The sequence below is a fragment of the Ilyonectria robusta genome, assembly GCF_021365365.1.
Source record: "Ilyonectria robusta strain PMI_751 chromosome Unknown BGZ61scaffold_10, whole genome shotgun sequence".
Classification (NCBI taxonomy): domain Eukaryota; kingdom Fungi; phylum Ascomycota; class Sordariomycetes; order Hypocreales; family Nectriaceae; genus Ilyonectria; species Ilyonectria robusta.
Genome location: NW_025764444.1, coordinates 496,984 through 522,546, shown reverse-complemented (window position 1 = coordinate 522,546; position 25,563 = coordinate 496,984). Strand labels below are relative to the sequence as shown.

Genomic DNA, 25,563 nt, shown 5'->3' with positions numbered 1-25,563 from the left:
TGCATCTCCATAGGGGAACAAGTCACAAGTATTACAATGTAGAGGTACAAGCTGTATAGGAGCAAGCCAGTGTATTGAGGTGCTCTAGTTTAACTATCAATCAATATCAAAGCCCTAGACCTTCGAGGCTGAGGCACTTCTGAAGTGAACAAAGTCCTGCCAATTCCAAATCCGTCCCAGCGCCATGCTTCCTTGTGCAAGCCAAAGGTGTAATCATATCTCGTTAAACGCCGCCAAACCGCCTGGTGTATCTGATGCGTCGCTCATGTTCCGTGTCTAGTTGGATGCAATGCGCCATCCTTATTCTTCAGCGCTGTCGACCTGGACACGCTTGACAACCTCGACCAGATGGGGGAAGATCTTTTCTGAAGACTGGATGCCGCAGACCTGCTTGACAACGTCCTCGGGGCCGTGAGCAGCCATGATCTTGGCAAGCTCGGCAGACTCGTCATCCTCATCGACATCCTGGAATCGGAAAGTCATCTCGATGGCGTCGAGGAGGTACTTGAGGGACTGGCCGTTCTCGGCGAGCTCAGCAGCGGGGCCAATGAATCGCTCCTTGCGAGAGAGCTTTCGGAGGGGAGCACGGCCAACACGCTCAACAGCATCCTCCAAATGGGGGTTGCCAATACGCTTAATGATCTTGTTGACGTAGGCCAGCTGAGCATCCTCGTCGATGCCGTGCTTGGCAACAATCAGGCTCTTGGTCTCCATCAGAGCGCCGCGGACCTCGGCCATGATCTCCTTGTCTTGGAGAGCATCGTAGACGGTGCGCTTTCTTCGGTTGTAGCCGTGGTAGGCAGCGGTGGCATGGCCAGTGTTGACGGTAAAGAGCTTGCGCTCGATGAAGGGCTGGAGGTTGCTGACCCAGTTGATGCCCTCGATCTCGGGAATGCCAATGTCCTCGAAAGGAGTGCGGTCGACAACCCACTCGAAGAACTTCTCGAGCGTCACGTCAAGACCGGCATCGGGGTCCTGGGCGGGGACAATTCTGTCGATGGCAGAGTTGGCGTAGCGGGCTCGCAGGTGGTGGTCGTCAAGACGAGAGGGGTCGGTGTTGCGGGGGTCCTTGATGTGGCCGGCCAGGGTGTCGGTGGCGCCAATGGCGTTCTCGCAAGCGATGACGTGCAGGGGAGACTCGTCGTTGGATCGGCGGTCGATGCCCTTGGCGATGACCGGGGCGATGAAGCGGAGGATGTTGGGACCGACGGAGCAGGTGACGACATCGGCGGTGCGGATCTGCTCGATGAGGTCCTCCTCGTGGGTGCTCGAGTTGATGGCACGGTAGTTGGTGATGGTGTTCTCCGTGGTACCCTCGGTACCGACCTCGATGACGCGGTATGAGGGGGTTTCGTTGATTTGGTCAATCAGCTTGCCGTTGACATCGGCGAAGACGACATCATAGCCGGAGTTGTGGAGAAAGCAGGCGACAAAGCCACGGCCTAGAGTGTGTTAGTGGGTTTGCCACAGTGTGGATGGAAGCATTCAAGTGCAAGTTGGCAACGTACCAATGTTGCCAGCGCCAAAGTGAACAGCCTTCTTGCCCATGATGATAGGTAGAGGCCCTGGAGGGACTGTGTAGAAAGATCTAAGTGGTGGTGTTGTGGTGTAAGTGGGAGATTGGAGGACTTGGACGGAAGAGCGTTCAAGTCGTGGAGTCGGATGGAAAGCAAGATCAAGTGAGGTACAGATGGGATGAAGAGTGAAAAACGGTGACGGTACGGAAGAGAGGGGGGACAGCGAGTTTATATATCAAGAGTGAGGCCAACAGACGAGGCGACGGACAGCGACCGAAGGGGCAAGCAGGGTAAGGCGGAAGGCACAACCTGAAGCAAGCGAGCGCATTGGAGACTGGGGACAGGAGTGACGGCAGGAGCGGTACGGTACGGTACCAAGGTACCTGGCAGGAGGTACACACCTCCTCCTCCTCCTTCCTCACCCTCACACCTGGGCGGGGACCAGGCAGGTAGGTAGGCAGGTGTGTGGAGACCCGACAGTCGCGCCTTCCATCATCGACGGTGACGGAACAAGAAGTTGAACCACTCAGGGCGGTGCAGCTGCGCAGTGACTGGTCCCGAACCCAACCCGGCCAAACGGGCTTGGCGCCGTCCCATGGGCCCGTGCGGGCAGCTCAGTTCTCACCCACTGAAGACGCACACGCACTCCACCGCGTACGTACCGTCTCGTACAGTAACTGCAACCGTCCAGGCCCAGACAGCCCCCGACCAGCGTCATCTACGGTACGGGCGCTCCACCAGGCCTGGGCTTTACCCAGAGCAGAGCGGCGGGGCTGAGGTGAGTTTGGCCGGGGGGCGTTGCGCAGGGTGTGCAGGGGGACGACACCCGCGGAACTCAACTCCAGCGGTCCACTCCAGCGAGGCGGCCAGTAAACGCCCAGTGGCAACGCCCAAACACCCACCTGCAGCACCCAGCCGACAGCGAACGCCCAGCGGGCTTGCGGGCGTGCCAGGGCCCAGCTCCAGTGGGCTCGGGGGAGGCCCGCTGTATGCAACCTCACCTCAGCCAGCCAGTGTGTATTGCAGCGTCGCATGCATCGACACGGCGTCATCGTGCTCTGCCTTCTGCCGGACTCTGCTCGATTGTCTCTATTTTGCTGCGAGGTCGGTACCAGATACCAGTGCCAAGCCAACAGGGTCCCTGCCGACGGACATGCATGTCTGAACGTACGCCCGCTGAGCCGCGGGCAGGGTTTGAGCGCTGTGTATTCGATGCTGCAATTCCAGAGTACAGCGTCTTACCGCCTCCTACAGGGCTCGCTTGACGGGCGCCGCTGACGGGGCCCGCTGAAGGGCGCTGAGCCAGCCGCTGGACGATGTCACGATAGCACCCCCCTCTCATGCCTCATGCCGGCTTTGTCTCACGCCACCACTGTCAGAGGCTCGATTGGGACGCGGGCAGGCAAGCTGGAGGTAACCCCTCGATGCAATGGAGCGTAATGTGAAATTGTAATTCATCAATCAAATCACCAGGATCGCCGAGGTGCTTCTGTTTTCTGCTGTATCACGTTGTTTGTTGGGCCGTGGCCGGGCTGTTTCTTGAGCTGGCTCCATCGTTGAACCGACATTGCGTCTTTACGTCAATCCCGGAGCATCACCATGACTCTGATACGATATCTCTCGAGTTACCTCCGGCCGCGGCGCCCACCGTTTCTGGCAGTGTGTGCCACTGCCACCGTCAGCGATCCGTAGCCTCACCGAGGTCCAGTTATCCAGTTATCCGGGCCACTAGAACGCCTGGCACTGAGCGAGCTACGGGACGGCCTAGCAAAGGCTGTGACGTCGGATGCGTCGCCAGGGATTCTTGGCTTGGGTCCATCAACTGGGTCCGTCCGTTCTCTAGATCCCCTCTGCCGCCCCTCTGTGACGCCTTTGACTCTTTGACGATACCTGCGCCGGCTGTCTTCAATGACGTTTGCGTCTTGCTCATCGACCGACAAAGCTCCCTGTTTAGCCCCTTTGTTCGGTCGAGGAGCAGAGATTGCCATGGACAGAGACCAGACTCGGAGCATCCCACAATCGCTCCATCCGTCACCCATTCATCACCTGTCAATGGGTGAATGGATGTCCCGCACAGGGCACCAGGCTGGGTGAGCGGAACGGGAACTCCTTTGTCCCTACCAGTGGCTCTCTTATCAGCCTCACTTGAGTAATTCTGTATCGGGCCTCGTACGTAAATGCAAGCAATACCCTGCGTCTAGGGGGCGGATACACGGGAATCCATGACGGGAACTCATATAAGCGGAAACCCCTCATATGCGCTGTCCATGTCCCCTAACAAATCGCATCAATGCTCAACTGGGCGCCTCCATCGTCGAACGCTGAAAAACCTCACGATAATAATGGCTCATTGTTGCTCGCGTGGCGCAGGGCCGCAGGGGGCGAGGGTGTCGTGTCCAGGCCCAAGCCACTTGGCGAGCGATAGGCAAAAACCCAACCCAAAAAATCCACCATGGTACAAGCGTTTGCCCCTTTGCGGCGCCGCCATTGATTCGCGGAGGCAAGGATCGTGAAAGTTGTTGGGATGTTTTTTTTTGGTTCGTTTCCATGTTTCGTCAGAGATTCATCGATATGGAGCCGCCAGCCTAATCCCAAGCCGGGTTTATTTCCCCCCCACCCGCAGAGCCAAGGCAAGGCGCAAGGCGCAAGGCACAAGGGGTAAATAGATCAGGGCCGAAAAGCAAACGAGCGGACGTCAATTGACGCCGGGCGGCCAGGGCGGCAAAAGACGATGGCACGACATGGGGATGCAGTGGTAGTAAGCAGGAAATGCAGTGCCCCCGTACCGTTCAGCAGGAGTGGGTTTCCGGCTGCAGGGAAAACGACAACAGACAGAGTGGAATTGTTAGCGCCGGGGAATGAAGCTGGGGATTCTCACAGTGGGTTACATGTGAGAGCGAGATGGAGACAAAGGCGTCAAAGAGAGACGCGGAGAGGCCACTAGCCATGACCAAAGATACTTGCCCCCAGCGGGAGAGTGACTTGCAAAGACTTGGATAGCGACAATCCCATCCCCAATGCTTCATCCGTCATACCCACGCTTCCCCAGACAACGACTCTGCAATGGCACACACGTGCGGGGATGCGGCAGACGTGATAGGACGCCAGCGCCATGCTGTATCTCGGGCTTTCTAGCCGCATGCATTTAACACCCAGGCGCACATGAGAGGGAAACAAGCAAGCATGAGGAAACGCAATATGGCATCATGCTGTTGATTGCCGTCGGCATGATTATGGCCGGCGTGTTTGTTTCGCCTCCGAGGCATTAACATTATCACAGCACGGCAAAGCCAAAGGTCCCTAGGTATGAATCCGTCGACGGAACGTGAATCCGTGATATCGCACCGCCCGCCAGTGAGGCCCTCCGCGACGACCCAAAGAGCTACAGTGCATGTACAGTGCATGGCCACTACGTCATTTTGCCAGCCCCCGTTCCAACCCCTCCATGCCTCCCTCCATGGCAAATCCAACCCTCCATCATGCATGCATCATCCCCATCATCATGTCCATGCCGAAGGGGGAAAATAAGCACAAGATAGCTAGCTTTTACGTGTTACGGGGTCTTTGTTTCTTCTACACTCTACACTCCCCATATACCAAATCCGCCGAGGGAAAAAAAGAGTGTCCGTGTCTAATTCAATCCTTTGCCGTCCCATGTTCGGCATCATTACAACTCCCATCCACCAACAGGGGCCTCGGTTCGATCCGCTTGCGCTGGCCCATTCCATCTGCCAGTTCATTCGGTTCGGTTCCACATGCCCTGATTCGATTGTTGGTGTCCCGCATGTCCACAGTATCATCACCAAGCCATCTCCAATCAACACGCGCCGGAATATTCCCCATGGTTCCAAAACATCGGTGGATCCATCGCCATCTCCTCCGAGTCGCTCCGTCTGCCGTGCGTGCTTACCGCAGAACCACCGAGGCCCGGCGTCGTCTTCTCCTTGGCCCATCTCCTGTTCCTTCGCCGTGTCCTATCACCTGTTTCTTCACCTTGTTCCTCTTTCCAGACCTATCCCGGCGAGTCCAGCCCATCTCACTGACTAATTCCCGCACGCCATTCAACCTCCGAAACCGACACAGAAAGGACAAAAAAGACCTCAAATCTCCCCCCATCGGACCGTATGCGTCCCTCCGAACCGGAACAATCGCCCGACTTTCCCGCCGGAGGCAAAAAGAAACGACTACGCCCTGCTGGGGGCACAGCCTCCGTCTCCAGCTCCGTTAAAACAAAGCAGTCCCACAGTTTTGCACCGTCGCAGACTCCCAGATGGCCAGAGATAACGCCAGCCCGCTCATGGTTGTACTTGTAGAACTCGCAGCAAATCCGCGCCCGTCCCGACGTCCCCTCAGTGGAGCACCGGTTCCCTCTTGGCAAGCATGGATCGTTGGGCTGCATCGAACCAAGGCCCTTTTTTCGCCTCCAAGTTGCAGGCCACTACTACGTAGTAGTTACAGGGACGACGAGTTGTCGCCTATCGCGCCAAGTTCGTTTCCTGACGGCCTCCCAAGTCAAGTGTCATTGTCCATTCGGCCAGTTGTCCATTCGACCAGACGGATTCCTTTCCCTCTTTGTCTGTGATTGGCTTGTCTCTGCCTGTGCTTGTCTCTATCCGTGCTTGCCTACTACAGTATGCCCGTCCCAGTTAATCTGCAACCGATCCCGAGTACGCATCTAACACGACATGCAAAGACACAATCCAAGCCGCCAACTCAGGGGCTCCCAGGGAGAATCCAGTAAACCCGTAAACATCGTACTACTCCCATCCTCCATCATATGCCACCGTCCATCCCCAATATTCATGACTCTTTCGCCGTACCATCTGCTTCTGACGCCGAGACAAACCCACGGCTCGTCATCGAACCCAACCCAACCCAAGTGGCGACGTCACCCACCCCCTGAAAGAAGCCTCCTCCGGGGCGGTGCCCACTCGGTGGACCCCCCGGAACCGTCTCGCTTGTCCCGTTGCCCCGCCGCCCGTATCTCGCCGTGCCGCCCAGCGCATCGTGAACCAAGTGTGGGTGGAGTTTTGGCCGTTCGACGAAACCCCAATCTCGCCGGCGCTTGGCTAAACCCCCCCCCCCCCCCCCGAGAAAATGACGATGACTCGCCTTTGCCGCAGTTATTCGTCATGTTCACCGTGTGTGGCATGTGCAAAGTAAAGCCTCAATAATGCCGCCTTAGCATAGCACCATCTCATGCTCCTCGGCCCGGATGTGTAGACGAGGACCTCCTAAACGGCCCTATGTAAACAGGAGACGTTCACGAAAAACAGGAGACCAGTTCCCCATCACGCCACATGCCTCTCCTCAACCCCAGGTTTTTCTCCTCCTTTCCCCCCCATCTCGGCGACGCTCCGACGGCCACCAGTTCCTCCTCTCCGTTTCCCCGCGACCCCTCAAAACCCCACCAACCCTGCATCCCACGTCTCCGCGAAATGGGACACAAGGGGCACAAGGGGTCGACAGCTGACAGCCTCCAGAGTTCTAGATGCTGTCGCTGATAGGCACAGCTGGGCCGACCTCCTGGCGCTCTCCCGAAGCCACCATGCACATGCTTCTGGATGAGACACACGTGGCGTTTGGGGTTGCAGAGACGTCCTGATGTACAGTCCTGTACTCTGTTCTGTACCAATGTCCCTTGATGTCCTTGTAATGATGGCCACCGGCCGGCCGGACCATCAGAAGTCATGAGATGGCTCCCCTCCCTCACCATCTCATAGTCGTCCGTCCATTATACCTCGTCTCGCCAGTGCCACCTCACCTTGCTTTAGATCAATATCCATACACGTTCTTACCCCAGACTTGAGCCCGACTTCTCCCGACACCACCTCTTTTCTCGATGTAGTAGGGATATATCGGGTAGCCCGTCACAACTCCCTTCTGGGCCTTTTGCTTCGCTCTCGGTGTAACTGTGGCCGGCTGAATTGCTACATCCCGGTCAGTATTAAACCGGATTGTTCTTGGTTCGATGTCACATTCGTAGAACTGACAAGGATTCATATCGCGCGGATCGAGATGCCCCTCATCCAACACCAAGTGCACATGGGTCGACACTTCGGATTAATGCCGCGGCCATGGCAATGTCTTCATGAGACACCAGAATCTTCTCCAGGGTAATGCTTGCGAGCAGATTGAGATGAGCTGTCAGTCGTGTCAGCTAATAAATAGTCAACGCCTTGAGTCATCTCAACTTGTCAACTTATCAGACAAACGACAACACTTCAGTCGAATCAGAATCCATCACAGAGTCTCGAACAATCCATATCCCAACAACCCCTGAGCGGTCTACAACAGTCATCACTCGAACAAGACACAGGGGCAACTGGAATTGGTAAACTTTGCAATTTGGCATCCAGTCCAAGTAGCTTTTTGTCTCGTTTCATACATTAACATCATCATCCCATCCCGGAGAGACTTCGTCTCATTCCTCCTTTTTCTTTAAATCTTGGCGTACTTCTTGAAAGCGCCAATGAGACCGCCTGTGGACGCGTCGTGGCCCTCACCGTTACCAGCCTCATCAAGCTCGTGAAGGATCTTCTTGGCCAGCACCTTGCCCAGCTCGACACCCCACTGGTCGAAGCTGTTGACGTCCCAGATGGCACCCTCAGTGAAGGTCAGATGCTCGTAGTAGACAATCAGAGCACCCAGCTCAGCGGGGCCAATGGTACCGCCGACCAGGATAGAGGTGGTGGGCCGGTTACCGAGGAATCGCTTGTGAGGGACCAGGTTCTCGGGGGCACCCTCAGCGCGGACCTCCTCATCGGTCTTGCCAACCATGAGAGCCTCGGCCTGGGCAAAGTAGTTGGAGGCAAGCATCTTCTGGTGCAGGTTGCCGGTGATGGGGTTGTGCGACTGGGCAGCCAGGATGAAGTCAGTGGGGATGAGCTTGGTACCCTGGTGGACAAGCTGGAAGAAGGAGTGCTGGGCGTTGGTGCAGGGCTCTCCGAAGACGATGGGGCCTGGGCGTGTTAGCAGGACAATTCACAAAACAGGTGCGTGGACTCACCAGTGGTGTACTTGGCTGAGGAACCATCGGAGGTGATGGTCTTGCCGTTGGACTCCATGGAGAGCTGCTGGAGGTAGGCGGGGAATCGGTGAAGGTACTGGTCAAAACTGCACGCGGTTAATACCAATTTCGTCAACACGATGGAAGTACATACGGAGCAACCAGGTGAGTCTGAGCCTGGAAGAAATCAGAGTACCACACACTGAGGAGACCACCAAGAAGGGGAATGTTCTCCTTGAGAGGAGTCTCTCGGAAGTGCTTGTCCATGGCATGGGCACCGCTCAGGAACTTGTGGAAGTTGTCGTAGCCAACGTAGAGGGCAACACTCAGGCCAATGGCGCTCCAGACGGAGTAACGGCCACCAACCCAGCTCTCAAAGCCAAACATGTTCTTGCTGTCAATGCCAAACTTGGTCACCTCAGTCTCGTTGGTGGACAGGGCAACAAAGTGCTTGGCGATCTCGCCCTTGCCATCAGTCTTCTCGAGGAACCAGGTCTTGGCAGTGTTGGCGTTGGTGGTGGTCTCGGCAGTGGTAAAGGTCTTGGAGGCAACGAGGAAGAGGGTGGTCTCGGGGTCAGAAGCCTTGAGGGCCTCGGCCATGTGAGTTCCGTCAATGTTGGACACAAAGTGCAGAGTCATGTCATCAGCACCGTAGTACTTGAGGGCCTCAGTGACCATGACGGGGCCGCTGCATCATGGGTTAGCGGGGTAAGATCATGGAAGCGGGTGGGGTGATGTGGGCAAACTCACAGATCAGAACCGCCAATGCCGACATTGACAATGTTGGTGAGCTTCTTTCCGGTGAAGCCCTTCCACTCGCCGCTGCGGACCTGCTCGGAGAACTCCTTCATGTGCTCAAGGACCGAGTTGACGCCGCCATCAGCATTCATGACGTCAACGCCGTCAACCTTCATGTCCCAGCCGCCAACGTTCCTCAGGGCAGTGTGGTAGACGGCACGGTCCTCGGTGAAGTTGATCTTCTCGCCGGCGAACATGGCATCGCGCTTCTTCTCAACGCCGGCCTGCTCGGCGAGCTTGACGAGGAGGTCGAGGGTCTCATCGGTGAGGAAGTTCTTGCTGAAGTCGAAGAGGATGTCGGAGCTGACGCCGGCGGCCTCGAAGGTACGGGTGAAACGGGAGAAGCGCTCGGGGTCGGTGGCAAAGGCCTCCTTGAGGACAAACGACTTGCCAACGGTGTCGCGATGAGCCTGAAGCTCAGCCCAGGCGGGGAGGGTGTTGGCGGGGGCCATTTTTTTGGTCGGGAGGTGCGGGGGAGGGGAACTGCGAGACAGTTGAGATTAGATTAGAGACGAACCGAACAGCAGATGAATTGCTAGTTTGGAGAGAAACGAGGATGGGGAGAGTAGAAGAAGGAGAAGCGAGTGGAGAAGAGGAGAGGAGAGGAGGAGTGATATTAGACGAGAGGGAGGGCAGAGGGCAGGAGGTACGCATGGCAGCTCCTTCCTGACGTTCCGTGTCTCTGAGGTCAAAGCCACCCCACCTTCCAACCTTCCACCCTTCCCACCTTCCCACCTCACACCTCACGCCTCACCTCAGGACGGCGTGGCGCGGAGGAAGAGGGGCAGGGAGCGCGGCGCGGCGTCGGCGGGACAGGGAAACGTGGGGCATGATGCCACCGAGCGTGCGTTTTTCCGCATGATATGATAGATAGAGCAGCATGATATACAGCAAAAACATACCTGGGCACGGGGGGTGATAGGGGCGAACAATAGGCCAGCTTCCAGAGGCAGGCAAGATCAAAGATGAGGGATAACAGAAGAGGAGGGAGGAGGAGCAGAGCAAGAAGTAGGGATCGAGAGGGATGCCATGCCGGCCATGGAAACCATGCAAGCCATGCAAGCCATGCCAACCCCTCTTTGGACTCGAAATCCAGACGCTCCTATCCGGAATCGGGACCGCCTCACAGCGTCCAGGCTCGACCAAACGAGCGACTTTGCCTGCATCAGGTGTGCGTCAGGTCCCGAAATGAAACTTGTTGGGGGTGGGTAATAGGGAAAAAAGAGCGCTGGAGCTCCGTCGGATGAGCGAGCTACTCTGCACGTCGCCATCACAACAACCCCGCCATAGCTTGCGAGACCACCCTAGCCCCTCCAATAGCGGCTGCACTCCAGGGCATGTTGCCCACTATGAGGTACCCGGCAGTAGGTACAGCTCTCCCTCCCATCGGGTATCATGGTGGGGGCCATCACTGCTTGGATATTTCTCACTCAGCAGCCTCAAGGCTTTCATCACCCTGACCAAGACCATGTCATCCAGATATCATCCTTAGACATCTTGCTCAGCACGAGGCTTCCTGCGATCCGGCCTTCCGAATTACCATCAATTCGCTTCCCTATCCACTCCGTCTCTCCCGTCTTTCCCGTCTCTGATCTAGAATCGCTGCTTAGTGATCCGAGCAACCCAATCTTCCCCCATCATCTCCACCCACATCTCATACATCTCCGTATCCGACTCCGGCGACGATGCCGACCAGACAACCCATTTCCGCCATTCCCTTCTTCTCCATTGCCGACCAAATTAGCGTCGGGCTGACACACCGCGGTGACCATCGCGAATGCCAAATCCTTCTCTCGCTCTCTCGCTCTCCCGCCCTCACTTCTGCTCGGTCTCCTCGGTCTCCTCGGCCATCTCGCCGAATCACCCACTGGCCCACTCCCACTCACTCACAACCCATTCACCCATCGCTTTTCTTAGCCTCACTTTTAGCATGTCTCGTGTCTCAAGACAGTCAAGATTGTGGTCCCCCAAAACTCCATATTCAATCACCCCACCCCCACTATCCTACCTACCCCTACAGAGACATTTCCAACAATGCATCCCTCAAGCCAACACTACAGAACACAGCCATGACGACATAAACACTCATCTCATCATCTGAGCGAACGTACATCCTTGTTTGTACTCAAGGTCCCCTTCTTCAAGGCTTGGTCCTATCTACCTCATCTAGCCTCTCCTCTTGCGTCCAAAATGGTCATCCTATGGCGGCAAGACTCCTTGGTCCCATCCCAAACCGCATCCTTCCACCGAGCTTGGTCATCGTGTAAGGAGGGTGCTGGCTCGCTCGTTCTTGTGTGACGAACCGCCTCGCAGACTCGAGCCTGCTCGCCGTCTATTCTGCCTTGCGCCTTCGCGAGGCCATTCATCACTCGCTTCACTTCAACCTTCACCACTCCCCGGTACATCCACCAAAACCCCGTCTATCGGTTATCAGTCAGGCTTCCGACAAACGAGGGGTCCTTGACACTGCCGCCAGCATCTCCCAGACCCGCAATCGGTCGGTTGTAGCTAAATCCCTGAAATTGGTTCTGCATAGTCTGCGACAGCATAGGGCCTTCGACATAAGAGTCTTGGGGCGCCTCCGAAGTGAACTCGGGGTCAAAGTTGGCAGTATCCAGGGCGTCCGCCTACATATTTGGGTCAGCTCATGTCACATACAGATCAGGCGAACGTTACTTACAACATTGGGCTTAAAGGTAGGCTCATACTTGCGCTGGAGCAGCTTGCGCCAGTCAATGGCATGGAAGAAGGGATGCGCCTTAATCTCAGCCGATCCGTTGGCTCCCAGTCTCTCCTCGGGGTTTCGGTTGAGCAACTTTGTCAAGAGATCCTTGGCTGCGGGTGGCACAACGTCCGAGAAGTGAAGAGGCTCTGACAGAATCTTGCGGTACATTTCGTTGGTGTTCTCGTCGTAGAATGGAGGTAGACCCGTCAACATCTCGTAGAGCAAGACACCCAGGGTCCACCAGTCGACAGTCTTGTTGTAGCCCTGTCCCATGAGCAGCTCGGGTGCCAGGTACTCGGGGGTACCACAGAAAGTGTTGGTCCGGTCCTCGTCCTTCATGTCCAGCTTGCACAGGCCAAAGTCGCAGAGGGCAATGTGACCCTGGTAATCCAGCAGAATGTTCTCAGGCTTGAGATCGCGGTAGATGACGTTGAATCCGTGGAGACATTCCAGGGCACACAGCAGCTCAGCTGTGTAGAACCGGGATCGGTTGACATCGAATCGGTGCTCCTTCTGCAAGTGGTGGAACAGCTCGCCTCCGTTGACGAATGCCAGCACAAAGTACAGCTTCTCTGGTGACTGGAAACTGAACTTGAGCGGGACGATGAAGGGGTTGTTGATCTGCGCCAGCACAGACCGTTCGGCCAGGGTATGGGCTACTTCGGATCGCGAAATGATGTGTGCCTTGCGGATCGTCTTGAGGGCGTAGATTCGGTTCGTGTCCTTCTTGCGCACCTGCATGACCTTGCCGAAGCTGCCCTTGCCCACGACCTTGAGCAGCTCAAAGTCCTCAATCTTGAGCTTACCCGCCCGCGTCTCGACGTACTCCACACCGATCTTGATCTTACCCGAGCCGTACTGCACGTTGACCCACTCGGCGCCGCGGTGGCCTTCGCCCTTGTGACGAGCCGCATGCTCGGCCGCAGCCTTCTCGCGGTCCTTCTTACTGGCCTTGGGGTCCTCTACAAAGGGCACCCTCTCCTCGAAGCGGGGGTTGATTCGAGCCACGCCCAAAAAGATGTCCTGGCTACGTCCTGATCCGGGGGCGGCGGTAGGGTTGCGCATGTAAAGGTGAATGACAAGTTCTGTTACTCTTGACACATCGAACTTGTACTGGGTGTTGCCACCAGCCCACAGAGGGTTCTCGGGGTTCCCGTCGACCGAGTTGACAAAGACCTGGACCTTGTCGAAATCGAGAAGAGCGTAGGGCATGTACTTGCCAGAGATTCGACCGTGGTTGGTCGGGATGCCGGTGAAGCCGCCGGCAGACGAGTGAGGTCGATTGGCTCCGTTGACGAAGGAACTGGGGGCGCCACGTTGTGACGAGGGCGGCCGCACAGAGCCGGCCATGCTCAAGGCGTTGCCCTGTGAGAGCGACCCTTGGTGTGAGGATGTAAAGGCATTTCGGTGCTGCTCTGGGAGGGCAAATCCTTGTCCTTCATGGAGGGTGACAACCAGGATACCGGGCTTGGGGGGCTTGACGACTGGTGCTTGGGTCATGGCCTCGGAGGCAGCTACTCGACGGTCAGTCTAGTCTAAACATGTTGCCACACCGCACTCACCGATGGCATTGTCCGCCGCGGGGTTTGGAGAGCCCGCATTCGGTTGGCCTTTGCCCTCCTTGTCTGTGATGGTAGAGGTGGACGGCGATCGGGAAAAGGGGCTCAGAGGCCCGAGATGGGTTTCCTTTAACTCTGGAATCATGTCAGCCTCGGCGGTTGGTCACGAGTGAGGGCATGGTGATTGTGATGGGGTGTATTGGCCACGAGAGGGGGGTATCGGGCGAGACAGAGACGCAGGAGAGGACGGAGACATCAAGCCGATAAACGGAGAAACGACATACTCTTTGTGATGTTCCACGACATGATTGCGACTGGGCCAGCGAGGTATTTGCGAGGGGCTCAGTGGTGTCGGGGGGCCAGGTCGACGACGGGGTCGACGACGAGGTTCCGGGAGAGGAGGCGATGGAAATGCGGTCAATAAGTGTGCCCTGCGCTGGCTGAGAAGAGTCTGAACGAGCACGAAACGTGATGGCGTGGCAGATGCGATGCAGCCGTGTTGGGCTCAGCTAGGTGGGTGATTTGTAACCCCGCAGACGCAGACACGGACAGTCGTGGAGGCGCGTGGTCGGGCCGCGTGGAGGATTGGCGATGGAGGAAGCGAAGAAAGCGGCGACGGCGGGGGATCGAAGGGTGAAAAGGAAAGGAGGAGAGCGACAGATCGATGGTTTTCGAGAGGGTTCGAGGTTGAGGTCGAGGTCGTGGTCGAGGAGAAGAGGGAGGCGAAGCAGAGGTAGCGAGTAAGTAGTCGGTACAGGAGGCACAGGAGGTAGTGGACGGGCACTACCAGGATGGGAGAAAGGGATGATGAAATCCAGGATTCCAGGATTCCAGGGCACCCTCAGATTGCGGCTTAGGTGGTTTTGGGTGCCAGCGGCGGGCGGTCCAGTGTAGTGGGCGTAGTGGGACCTGCTAACCCGGGGCAGGCGGCTGAGACTCGCACTGTGACGGGGGCGGGTATCAGGGTGCGTTGTTGCGGGTGGCGCCGGGGGATACAGTGCGTCTAAGTGACCGTCTCAAGCCCCTGACTGTGTCGCCGTCTGGACCGCCGTGGCCTTTGTCCTCTCGGTTGATCCGCCACGGCCCAATGCAATATCACAGAGCCCTGCTCGAGGCAGATGAGACGAATACTCCTAATTACACGTTCTGCAGTGGGTTAGCCGTGTGCTTATTCGAGATTTCCGCCGCCCCATCGCCAGCTGAAGAGGGGCGTGTGGGTGGTATTGGCCGGGACTCGGGGTACAGCCACGGCTGGTTTGAGAGCAGTTGTGAGAAGGAGATGCGACGTATGAAGGTACGTAGGACACACAACACGCAAACCATCCGTGCTTCCTTCTCTGACAGGTGGAGATCTATTCCTGATGGTGGAACAATTGCTTTTAATAGGAAGCAAGACGATCCATCTCGCAATAAACGCAAAGCAGCTAGGCCATGTTGCATCGATGGTGGTGGACCATGCGTGGGAGTGAAAGTGGGAGGGAAGTGGGCAACAGGTAACTCTCGTAAAGCTGACTGGTTCAGCTGTCGACACCAGCGAGAGGCGCGTCTCCAGCTGCCAACACCAGACGAACTGGTTGCTTTGGGGGATCTATTTTGGGTACGAGGAAGGGAGGCATCCAATACTGGTTGTCTAAGAAGCTCCTCTCTGGCACTCGCGGATGCCGTCTTCAAAGGGACGGGTATCGAAGGTGGTGGTGAGATGATCTCAGAGACACACCCAAATAGTTGACAAATCGAGATCGGGTCACGCAAACCCGGGATTCAGGACCTCAATTGATCTCAGATAGGGGAGCATTGTATCAAGTTCAGCTGATCCGGAGGAATCTTCTCACCAAGACGCTGCCTGTAATCAACTACTGTAGCAAACTACCCTAGACCCCCCAGGCACCCCTTTTCTGGGAGCAATCAGCCACAGTAGCATCGTGGCCCCCTGGCGATAAGGAGCCGGGCGCCTGACATACCAGGCAGAAACCTCGTGGCCAGCCTGGCAACAGCCGCAGGACACATTTTCGAGAAGCTCGAAATTCATGTGCAACAGGAGCTCCGAGCTGCTGCCAAACCTGGGTTTAACGATTGACGCAGTAGACGGCCTCCATCTCTCGCCCGCCGCATTTCGATTTCTCACGAATTTCCCGAATTTCCCTCTCGCAACTCCCGCGTCGCCTCGTCTGTAGCGCCGCATGGTGGCCGCTTCCAGGGACTCCTGCCGCTGACCCCACTACGTGCTTCGACATCACCGCCCTGGCCTGGACAGCTTGCCTCTTCACCTCTGCGACTCTGCGACACCCACCGCCAAGATGAAGTTAGACGTCAAGGTCAGTACTGCGTTGGATTATGGCGATGCGCCATTGCAATTCCTCTATGGACAAGTTGCTCTCGGCCGTCTTCTCCGTCTCCTCATCCCCCCTCCTCCACGTTAACCTCGTGCTTCAACCGGTTGCGAAGCTGACACCTCTTGCGACAACAGCGCCAGCTCTACGCTCGCAGCGAGCGAGTCAAGGGCATTGACTTCCATCCCCAAGAACCATGGATCCTCACCACCCTCTACAGCGGTACGTCCTCGTTGTCGCCGCGGCACGGCGAGTGCACCTCGAAGCTGACCCCCTACAGGCCACGTCTACATCTGGTCCTACGAGACTCAACAGATTGTCAAGACCTTTGAGTTGACCGATGTCCCCGTCCGCGCCGGTCGATTCATCTCCCGCAAGAACTGGATCGTCTGCGGATCCGACGACTTCCAACTCCGTGTCTACAACTACAACACCTCTGAGAAGATCACCTCGTTCGAGGCGCACCCCGACTACATCCGAGCCATCGCCGTCCACCCCACGCAGCCGTTTGTGCTTACCGCCTCCGATGACATGACCATTAAGCTGTGGGATTGGGAAAAGGGCTGGAAATGTGTACAGGTTTTTGAGGGCCACGGCCACTATGTCATGGGCCTCGCCATCAATCCCAAGGACACAAACACCTTTGCCTCTGCTTGTCTTGACCGCACCGTCAAGATCTGGAGCCTGGGATCCTCCACCCCCAACTTCACCCTGGAAGCCCACGAGACCAAGGGTGTTAACCACGTCGACTACTACCCCCACTCCGACAAGCCATACCTTTTGACCACTTCGGACGACCGAACTGTCAAGATTTGGGATTACACCACCAAGTCGCTGATTGCCACCCTCGAGGGCCACACCAACAACGTCTCGTTCGCCTGCTACCACCCCGAATTGCCCGTCATCATTTCCGGTTCCGAGGACGGTACCATTAGAATTTGGCACGCCAACACCTACCGATTCGAGCAGTCGCTCAACTACAGCCTCGAGCGAGCGTGGTGTGTTTCATACCAGAAGGGCAAGCAAGGCATTGCCGTGGGTTTCGACGATGGTGCTGTCGTTGTCAAGCTGGGCCGGGAGGAGCCTGCGGTGTCCATGGACCCCTCTGGCAAGCTGATCTGGGCCCGCCACAACGAGGTTGTTTCCGCCATCATCAAGGGAGGAGGTGAGTTTGTTATCTGATTTCGCCGTCCCATGCTAACGGAATAGATGCCTCCGTCAAGGACAACGAGCCGATTTCGCTTCCGACCAAGGACCTCGGCACCTGCGAGGTGTACCCCCAGACCCTGATTCACTCTCCCAACGGCCGCTTCGTCGCTGTGTGCGGTGATGGCGAGTACATCATCTATACTGCTCTGGCTTGGCGAAACAAGGCTTTCGGATCGGCATTGGACTTTGTTTGGGCCTCCAAGGACAACAGCAACGACTTTGCCATCCGCGAGTCCCCCATGACGGTTAAGCTGTATAAGAACTTTGTCGAGAAGGCCGGAGGCTTGGACGTTGGTTTCCAGGCTGACCGACTCCATGGTGGAGTCTTGCTCGGTGTTACTGGTCAGGGCGGTGTTTCGTTCTTTGACTGGGCCACCGGTGGTTTGGTTCGAAGAATCGAGGTTGAGCCCAAGCAGGTCTACTGGTCAGACAGCGGAGAGCTGGTGACGATTGCTTGTGATGATACCTTTTACGTGCTGCGATTCTCGCGCGAGAGCTACGTCGAGGCCGTACAAGCTGGCCAAGTGGAGGAGGATGGTGTTGAGGCTGCTTTTGAGGTCATCACTGACATTAGCGAAAGGTGAGATTCCGATGCCTTGCTTTAGGATGTTAACTAACAAAGACAGTGTGCGAACTGGAGAGTGGGTTGGCGACTGCTTCATCTACACCAACAGCACGAACCGTCTCAACTACCTTGTTGGCGACCAGACCTACACCGTGTCTCACTCCGACAAGCCCATGTACATCCTCGGTTACATCCAAAGGGATTCTCGAATCTACCTCGCAGACAAGGACGTTGGCGTTACGTCATTTGCTCTATCACTACCGGTTCTGGAGTACCAGACCCTGGTGCTCCGAGAGGACATGGAGACGGCTGCCGAGCTGCTCCCTACGATTCCCGAGGATCAGCTGAACAAGATTGCACGCTTCTTGGAGGGACAGGGCCATAAGGAGCTTGCCCTGGAGGTGGCTACGGACCCCGAGCACAAGTTCGATCTTGCACTTGGATTGAACCAGCTCGAGGTTGCGCTGGAGCTTGCTCGCGAGGCTGACGTTGATCACAAGTGGAAGACTGTTGGAGATGCTGCCCTGGCCGCCTGGGAGGTGACTCTGGCTGCTGAGTGCTTCACCCACGCTAAAGACCTGGGATCTCTTCTCCTCCTGCACTCATCGACCGGCGACCGCGAGGGCTTGGCCGCTCTTGCTGCGCAGGCGCAAGAGGCCGGCTCTCACAACGTTGCCTTTTCATGCCGCTGGCTGCTTGGCGATGTTGAGGGCTGCACCAAGATCTTGGCCCAGACCAACCGATTTGCCGAGGCGGTCCTGTTCTCGCAGACTTACAGGCCCAGTTTGACGGTACCAGCTGTGGCTGAGTGGAAGGAGAATCTCGAGAAGAGCAAGAAGGGACGTGTTGCCAAGCTGATTGGTGTCCCTACAGAAGATGAGGACCTATTCCCCGAGTGGGATGCATGGTTGAAGCTGGAGACCGAGGGTGGTGCCGGCGAGACCAAGGTGGATGAGGCGGACGATGGCCAAGAGGCTACGGAGGAGGAGGATAGCGAAGAGGACGACGAGTAGAGTCGAGGAGATGAGTAAGAAGGTGTTGCAGTTCTGGCAGGCGGTGCTTAGACACGGACGGTGCAGAAAAGGCTGGCTTCATTTCCTTTGGGGGTTGCCACGGGGCATCAATGAGCATAATGAGAGATAAGAGAAAGATCTAGTACTTGATTGTTCGTGATGAGTGATGAGTGATGAGTGATGAGTGATGAGTGATGAGAGTGATTGTGGTGTTGAGTGGTCAGTGATGGCCGTGGATGGTGGTGGGAGGCCTCTACGATGAAGTTTCGACATGGTGTTTGGTGTAGCATCTCGATGTCCTGACATTCCACCATCCCCTGGGTGCCTCTCGATATGGAGATGAATGAATCCAGGCGGCGTCACCAACTCAGCCCCACACTGAATAGACTTATTAACTAGCAATAGCCATCAATTAGAGGCCCATGTGCCAGCACGCAGGGTCGAAAGCGCCCAGAGTCGAAAGCCCCAGAGTCCAGACCGCCCCGTCGCCTGAGGCTTGTCTTGGCTTGGCTCGTCTTGGCTTCTCTTGGCTTGGACCGAGCTGGAACTTGGGCTGAATACAGCTGAACCTGGGCTGCCTCCCGTGAGTGGCTGGTCCGATTAAGTGTGCTGCCGCTGTGTGTGTTGGCTGCGTGCTACTGCGCGGTAATTATTTAAGCGACGCCCCGGTGAGCGCATCTTTGGGACCTTGTTTTTTGTTTTGGGTTTCTCTTGTCCTTCCCACCACCCAACCACCCAACCTCCACACACACCCCCTCGAACCTTGAAGATACGATCCCACGGAACAAAGATGCCGACTGTCGAAGCACCCAAGAAGCACGCGCCCATGGAGATGGCGGCGTCTGTTGGCGCCGAGGAGCAGCGGCCGCAGATCATTGCCCAGCAGCCTGTAAGTTTCGACCTTGTTTTTTTTGGGTTGTTGATCGCCTGGAGTTTGTCCCGAGGCAGATCCCCCTCCGATTGAGTTGCCCCCGCTTCATTCGATCACGCCAGCCCCTCGTCTTCTCATCACCAGGGACAATTTGAAGTGGCAGGATTTTTGCATTTGCACTCAATCAATTACTGACCATTATGCAAACCAGTCCATGGAGCCTCGCCCTGACGCTGAGCCGCAAATGTCGCTCCGTGGTGGTGGCTTCAGCCTGGGATGTGATTGCTGCGACGGCTCATGCCGCTTCCATAAGCACTGCTGCTAAGGCGGGCGGCTGGACCCGGATGCGGCTGCATTGTGTCAGATTCATGATGATGATTGATGGATGATTTGGGATGGGATGATCGATGGAAGGGTTGTTGCAGTAGACGGTGGTTTAATGGCCGTGGTCAACGGGGTGATGAGGATTGGTGCACCATCGGATCAGATTAGAGACAGAGGAGAAGAAGATATCATTCGATCGAGGGATCGCTTTACGGTGAACGTCCCTGATGTTAATCACCCGGCTACCCGATCACCCGGGTTCCCGTGCCATGTATTTATTGTAAGGGTCTCGGCTGGATTGCTTATCCCTGGCTGGTTCTCTACGACAGATATTTCGCAATGCTGATTTATTATTTATTCTAAGAATGCTATCTGCGAGTATTTCTATTCGCACATGGGTACACTGTTTGCCTTATTAACCCCAGCAGAATTATTAACGTGCCTGGGCTGGCAGAGACGCACCGTTGCGGGTATGTGATTAGGCTTGACGGCTGCTTTCACGCTTCATCCAATAACCCAAAATACAAATTCAATCCCCAATGACAGATGATAAAAGTTTGCACACACTCATTCTTTGCTTTGACCACATCCATGCATGCCCTTGACAGATATCCTTGAACCGTGTATCTTTGAATCATGCATCACCATCTTGAGTCAACTGAAACGCCATGTCAATGCACCTCAGTTTCTGGAAGCTCCACCACTAAAATGTCCCACGATCCACCATCGCCAAGCCAGTCCCATCGATCAACGTGCTGACAGCCGAGATCATCATGACAGTCTCACCGGGCTCGGGTCCTGGCGAAACGTCACACAGGCAAACACCAATGGGATGGAGGAGTGGGTGGGCATTCTCGCTATACGAAAATGGACGGCATTATTTCTCCGAATCTGACTAAAAGTAGTCCCCTTTCCTGCTATGCACGGTTGGGAATGTGCTGTTGGACAGATTGCCAAGAAATTACCCGTCTGTAAGCGATGGAGATCCCTGGGATTCAATCCGTATTGGCCCCTGAAGTGGACTTTGTGGCGCTGGACAAGCAGGGGTGCCTTCATCTAAGACAAGTGTGCATCCGTTTTGGACGACACGAAGACACACACTCACATACACCATACACACTTAGACGCAGACAGACAATAAGATGATGGCTTATGATTGGGGCCTCAATTAATAGGGTGTTTGTAAAAGGAGCTATAATAATGCAAAAATGTTCTGGCCAATCCCCCAGATCCAATGACACTCCGGAGCAGTCCGCTCGACTGCGGGTGCCACACACGATGAAACAATATCTCAGCTTTCGCTTTTGTACAGGTGTAACTAGACCGTTTACAGAAGGGCAACGACGAAACCGGCGACGGCCATGGCAGCAACAGCCATGCCAGTCTGGCGCGAGGCAGCACCGGTGGGAGAAGAGCTGCTGGACGAGCCGGTAGCAGAGGCCTTGTCGGAGCCGCTGGTGCCAGTGGCCTTGGCCTCAGAGCCCGAGTCGGAGCTGGCCTTGGATCCGGAGCCGGATCCGGAGCCAGTCTCGCAGGCGTCGATGCCGGTGGCGTAGGAGCTGAGGGCAGGGCACTCGGAGAGAGCAGACGAGAGGGCGCCCTTGTTCTTGTCGTACCACGAGACGACCTCGGAGCTGTAGCTGGCGTACTCCTTGCTGAGGCTGGCGGGGGTCGAGAAGTGGCACGGGTCGGTCTGGGGGTGGTCGAGGAGGTCGGAGACGATCTCCGCGGGGGGAGTGGGCACGTCGGAGTAGACGTCGAGGATGGCGCTCTGGCACTCGTCGGAGAGAATGCCAGTGGCCGTGGCCGTGGCGCGGGCCTCGATCTCGCGCTTCATGTTGGGGTGGGCCATGAAGTTGGCAGAGGCGGCAGAGGCCAGAAGGGTGGAGAGGAGGATCTTGGACTGCATCTTGACTGGTGGTGTAGAGTAGAGTCTTGAAGAGAGATGGATAGTAGACTGAATGGGAGTGGGTGAGGGTTGTACAACAGAAATGGTCGTCCGGATCGGGGAGAACCAGGCCTCTTTATACAATCCCCGGCCTCGACACCGTTCAACCTTCTCCTACTCACGCTTCACAGCGCTTCCCCGGAATGCTACACAGCTAGGCGTGGACCGGCACCAGCCTGGCGTCTCAGCTCTGTCCTCCCGCGGGCGTCAATTTCCACAAGACGCCGCACGCCAGACACCAAGCTAGCGCTTATCCAGAGCCGGAGCAACTCGCTGGCCTGCGCTAGGCAGACTCTTTCCAGAGCGCCCCAAATTAAGTCTAATCTGAGGCTGGCCTTGGGGGAGCGTTCTGCTGTGCGGTAGGGGGGCGCGAGCGGGCTGTCCTATGAGACGGGGCCGAGGGGATCCGCTGTCCGGATAGTGTGCCGAAGACATGGCAGAGTTGCTAATTAGGGAGGACGGGAGGACGTCGGTCCCCCTGGTCGCCTGGGACGGTGTGACTGACAGTCCACTTGGGGTGGTCAATTGCAGGCGCAGTATCATTAACCGGCAAGCGTGGTGCCGAATGGGTTTGGCGGATCAGCCCTATGGTATTTGGTTGTGAGAGTGTGTTGGCACCACACACCTGTATACACGCACGACAGCGCAGCAATAGTTGAACGATACCGACTAACATGCCTCGTACGAACAAACAAACACAGTCTACCAAGACAAGAGGCGCAGAAACAAACAAAGCTCATCCCAATGGTCAGACACCCAGAGTGCACCACAACCACCAAGCGGTCCGGGCTGAATAGAGCTGAGTCCTAGCGGCCTGAGCATCACGACCAAGGCCGGTGGAGGTTGCTCCCAATGACACAGCTGGACACCCATCACCACCGGCGTTCTGCCAAGCTGAACCGGCACGGCCACACTGTCATTGACGACATTGCCCAGCGAAGCGTCCTGGCAACTCGCGGGACTTGCCACGGAGCTAGCGGCACCGCTCTCGACGGCGGCGTCTTGGGAGAGATCAGCCCTGGGACTAAGAAGCGAGGAGCTGAGCTCACCAGCCAATGGCCGCTGGCGATGGCGTCCGCCTTATGGCCGCAGGGCGATTCACGAGACCGCAACACGGTGAAATGAGCCTTGGGTCTGGGCCCTGCGAGGGTGTGGAGATTGACGCTACGGCTTGGAGAGCTGAGACGCCTAAAGGCGATGGCTTCACCATTGTGCCCTGCATGATGTTGTTTGTTGGAGGCAAGGGATAAAAAAAGAAAGGGGCTCGAGGGCTGTTGAGACGGGGAGCGTGGGCGCTTCATTCAGAGGTCGATGGGGTCTGGGTCTCGTCTCGATTAGGAAACTGCCGGCTGATAGAGCGTGCATTGTATCAATGGACTGGTCTGCGTTAGAAGAAAGAGAGTAGAAGTGGGAAAAGTGGAATCAAACCGCATGGCAAAGCCAGCATCGAGTCAATTGGATCCATGCTGGAGATCCATCCTCCCGTTTTGCAGTTGCGAGTTTGCCCCTGAGGTCAGACGCCATCCCCCTGCGCAGACGGTTCCTGAGCTGCTGCAGCCAAGCCAATTGCTTGTCCCACGTCGCACCCGCAGGAAATGGGACGTTGGCACGAGTAATGGCGGCGCAATGAGGACCGTCTGGTGACAAGCTCTCAGCCCCAAGCCCTCAGCCCCAAGCCACGCACTATCCTAGCTCCCCCCCCCTCCCTCCAGTGCCGATGTGGGCTAACCAGGGGTGAAACAAAAGACGGCGCTGTCAATTAGACCGTCGTTCTGGACGCAAAGTTTGGGTTTGGGTTGGGCCGCTGACGGAGATGGCTGGAGGCTGTAGATTAGGTTACGTCCGGCGAGATGGGATGGTGGAGAGACGATGTGAGGCGGTTGAAGGGGGATGCAATGCACAATTGCACAAAGATGGAACCGGTATGCCCAGCCAGGTTGTTCAATTAGGTCTCATTATCAATTACCCAATATTCTTTTTGGCTGCAAGGAAATCCATCCCCGTCGTCATTCATCAGTTTGACGATCCGCAAGTCCCATATCCGCTCTGGCAGCCGGTGCCGCAGTACGCCGACTCCGAACCACACCATCCGGCCGAGGAGCAGCACGTTGCGTCGGGCTCTTCGATGCACGTCGTACCGAAGTTGGTGCCGCAGCGGCCGTCAGTGCTGATGGGCGGGCTGCCGGTTGCGGTGCTGGACGACGTCGAAGTCTTCGTCGTTCCCTGGGCCGTTGTCGAGCCCGACGAGTTGACGGGCCGGTACCAGTTCGCCTTGGGATCGTTTAGGCACTCGCCGACCGTCACCGAGTTGAAGCCGTTCGCGACCAGCGACTTGAGCATGTGCTCGGTCAGGTTGTACACCGACTGGTACACCGGGTCGTGCTCAATGGCCAGCCACTTGGTCGTCGCCGTGTCGGCGCCCTCGACGGCCGCGTCCCAGATGTCCTTGGAGTCCTGGATCCGGCCGGCGCTGTCGTGCAGGTAGCCCGCGGTGTCGAGGTTGAAGTAGGTGACGTGGTAGCCCAGCTCGCCGAGCCAGGCGTCAGTCGTGGCGTTGCTGGCCGAATATGGCGGCCGCATGTACGTGGGGAAGTATCCCAGGATGTCGGCCAAGGCGATCTCGTTGTACACCATCTGGTTCCAGAACTTGGCCTTGCTGAGGGCTGTCAGGCGCTGGTGCGACCACGTGTGGGAGGCGACTTGATGGCCGTCAGTGATCATGCGCTTGATCAGATTCGGCCAGGCTGTTGTTGCGTCGTTGATGGCTCCTTTGCCTAGGTTGCGGCCGGTGATGTAGAAGGTAGCCTTGGCATCATACTCCTTAACGGACGTCAGTATACTGCTGACAACTGTGTTAGACCCAACTTACCGCAAGGAGGTCGAGCAGATCCTCGGTATAAGTGTAAGGGCCGTCGTCATACGTCAGCGCGATATCACCATACTGCTCGCAGTGATAGATGGCCTGTCCGTACGGGATCCTTCCCAGCGCTGGCCGGGCGATGTTGGTGGTATCCGGCCCCGACGGCCGGACGTTGGCATCGCAGGCCGGGCCGTACTCGATCTGGCACGACGGCGCCGAGCAATACAAGAAGCCGTTTCCGCACCATCTGCGGCGGTTCAGCATCTGCGAGTTGGACGGGCCGTGGCAACTTACCCGGCGCTGGAACAGCACTCGGTGCTTGAGCAGACGGTGTCGAAGCCGGTGCCGCATCTGCCGTCGGTCGAGAACTGTCGCTTCTCGGGGTCGATGTTGGACTGCCGGTCAATCAGAGCGCGTCTGTTGTTCCGGGACTGCTCTAATGCTTCCCAGGCGAGGCTGTTGGCATGGACGACTGTGCCCGTCGCAGCAGCAAGGGCCAGCGTACTCAATCCCTTCATGGCTTATTGTTGAAACGAGTGACTGAAGAACGAACGGACAAGTCTGAGGAGACCACGAAGCTATACGACCCCGGCGTCCTGGATCACTGCGAGCCAGCTCTCCGGCTCCGCGCGTGGGAGACGGGCTATATACATGCATACCAGGCTGTACATGCCGTCCATGAGCGCACTGCTGACGCAAGAGAACTCATGGGTTCCGCGTCCCTCATCCGCATTCGCATCTCAACCCCAGCAGTGATCCTGGGCGCCATCATCATGCCTGCGGGTGGAGAGAATGACGGCGAACCAACCGCCAAGCCAATATCTCGTCGGCACTG

General features: G+C 56.8%; 8 protein-coding genes across 8 annotated transcripts; 2 read left to right on the top strand and 6 right to left on the bottom strand.

Annotated features, from left to right (window-relative positions):
- Positions 1–53: 53 nt before the first annotated feature.
- On the bottom strand, positions 54–2,011 carry BGZ61DRAFT_420491 (mannitol dehydrogenase C-terminal domain-containing protein). The gene is made up of 2 exons (XM_046243487.1): positions 1,509–2,011; positions 54–1,442 (listed from the first exon to the last, which is right to left on the bottom strand). The coding sequence occupies exons 1-2, from the start codon at positions 1,546–1,548 to the stop codon at positions 301–303; spliced, it is 1,182 nt and encodes a 393-aa protein (XP_046104162.1). The 5' UTR covers positions 1,549–2,011; the 3' UTR covers positions 54–300.
- Positions 2,012–6,624: 4,613 nt separating this feature from the next.
- Positions 6,625–7,421, bottom strand: BGZ61DRAFT_32142 (uncharacterized protein). Its single transcript, XM_046238940.1, has one exon. The coding sequence runs from the start codon at positions 7,231–7,233 to the stop codon at positions 6,781–6,783; it is 453 nt and encodes a 150-aa protein (XP_046104161.1). The 5' UTR covers positions 7,234–7,421; the 3' UTR covers positions 6,625–6,780.
- A 537-nt stretch (positions 7,422–7,958) lies between these two features.
- BGZ61DRAFT_494048 (glucose-6-phosphate isomerase) lies at positions 7,959–9,776 on the bottom strand (the record flags this gene model as incomplete). The annotated part of the gene is made up of 4 exons (XM_046250730.1): positions 7,959–8,479; positions 8,527–8,633; positions 8,681–9,214; positions 9,277–9,776. The coding sequence occupies 4 exons, from the start codon at positions 9,774–9,776 to the stop codon at positions 7,959–7,961; spliced, it is 1,662 nt and encodes a 553-aa protein (XP_046104160.1).
- Positions 9,777–11,744: 1,968 nt separating this feature from the next.
- On the bottom strand, positions 11,745–13,914 carry BGZ61DRAFT_352072 (kinase-like domain-containing protein; the record flags this gene model as incomplete). The annotated part of the gene is made up of 4 exons (XM_046240393.1): positions 11,745–11,951; positions 12,005–13,563; positions 13,612–13,743; positions 13,893–13,914. The coding sequence occupies 4 exons, from the start codon at positions 13,912–13,914 to the stop codon at positions 11,745–11,747; spliced, it is 1,920 nt and encodes a 639-aa protein (XP_046104159.1).
- Positions 13,915–15,905: 1,991 nt separating this feature from the next.
- On the top strand, positions 15,906–18,725 carry BGZ61DRAFT_478129 (coatomer WD associated region-domain-containing protein; the record flags this gene model as incomplete). The annotated part of the gene is made up of 5 exons (XM_046248981.1): positions 15,906–15,923; positions 16,076–16,160; positions 16,219–17,103; positions 17,148–17,727; positions 17,774–18,725. The coding sequence occupies 5 exons, from the start codon at positions 15,906–15,908 to the stop codon at positions 18,723–18,725; spliced, it is 2,520 nt and encodes an 839-aa protein (XP_046104158.1).
- Positions 18,726–19,515: 790 nt separating this feature from the next.
- Positions 19,516–19,921, top strand: BGZ61DRAFT_532596 (uncharacterized protein; the record flags this gene model as incomplete). Its single annotated transcript, XM_046253882.1, has 2 exons — positions 19,516–19,614; positions 19,808–19,921. 2 exons carry the CDS (start codon positions 19,516–19,518, stop codon positions 19,919–19,921), a joined length of 213 nt encoding a protein of 70 aa, XP_046104157.1.
- Positions 19,922–21,247: 1,326 nt separating this feature from the next.
- BGZ61DRAFT_478128 (uncharacterized protein) lies at positions 21,248–21,829 on the bottom strand (the record flags this gene model as incomplete). The annotated part of the gene is made up of 1 exon (XM_046248980.1): positions 21,248–21,829. The coding sequence occupies one exon, from the start codon at positions 21,827–21,829 to the stop codon at positions 21,248–21,250; it is 582 nt and encodes a 193-aa protein (XP_046104156.1).
- A 2,052-nt stretch (positions 21,830–23,881) lies between these two features.
- On the bottom strand, positions 23,882–25,246 carry BGZ61DRAFT_478127 (uncharacterized protein; the record flags this gene model as incomplete). The annotated part of the gene is made up of 3 exons (XM_046248979.1): positions 23,882–24,688; positions 24,738–24,975; positions 25,023–25,246. 3 exons carry the CDS (start codon positions 25,244–25,246, stop codon positions 23,882–23,884), a joined length of 1,269 nt encoding a protein of 422 aa, XP_046104155.1.
- Positions 25,247–25,563: the final 317 nt, after the last annotated feature.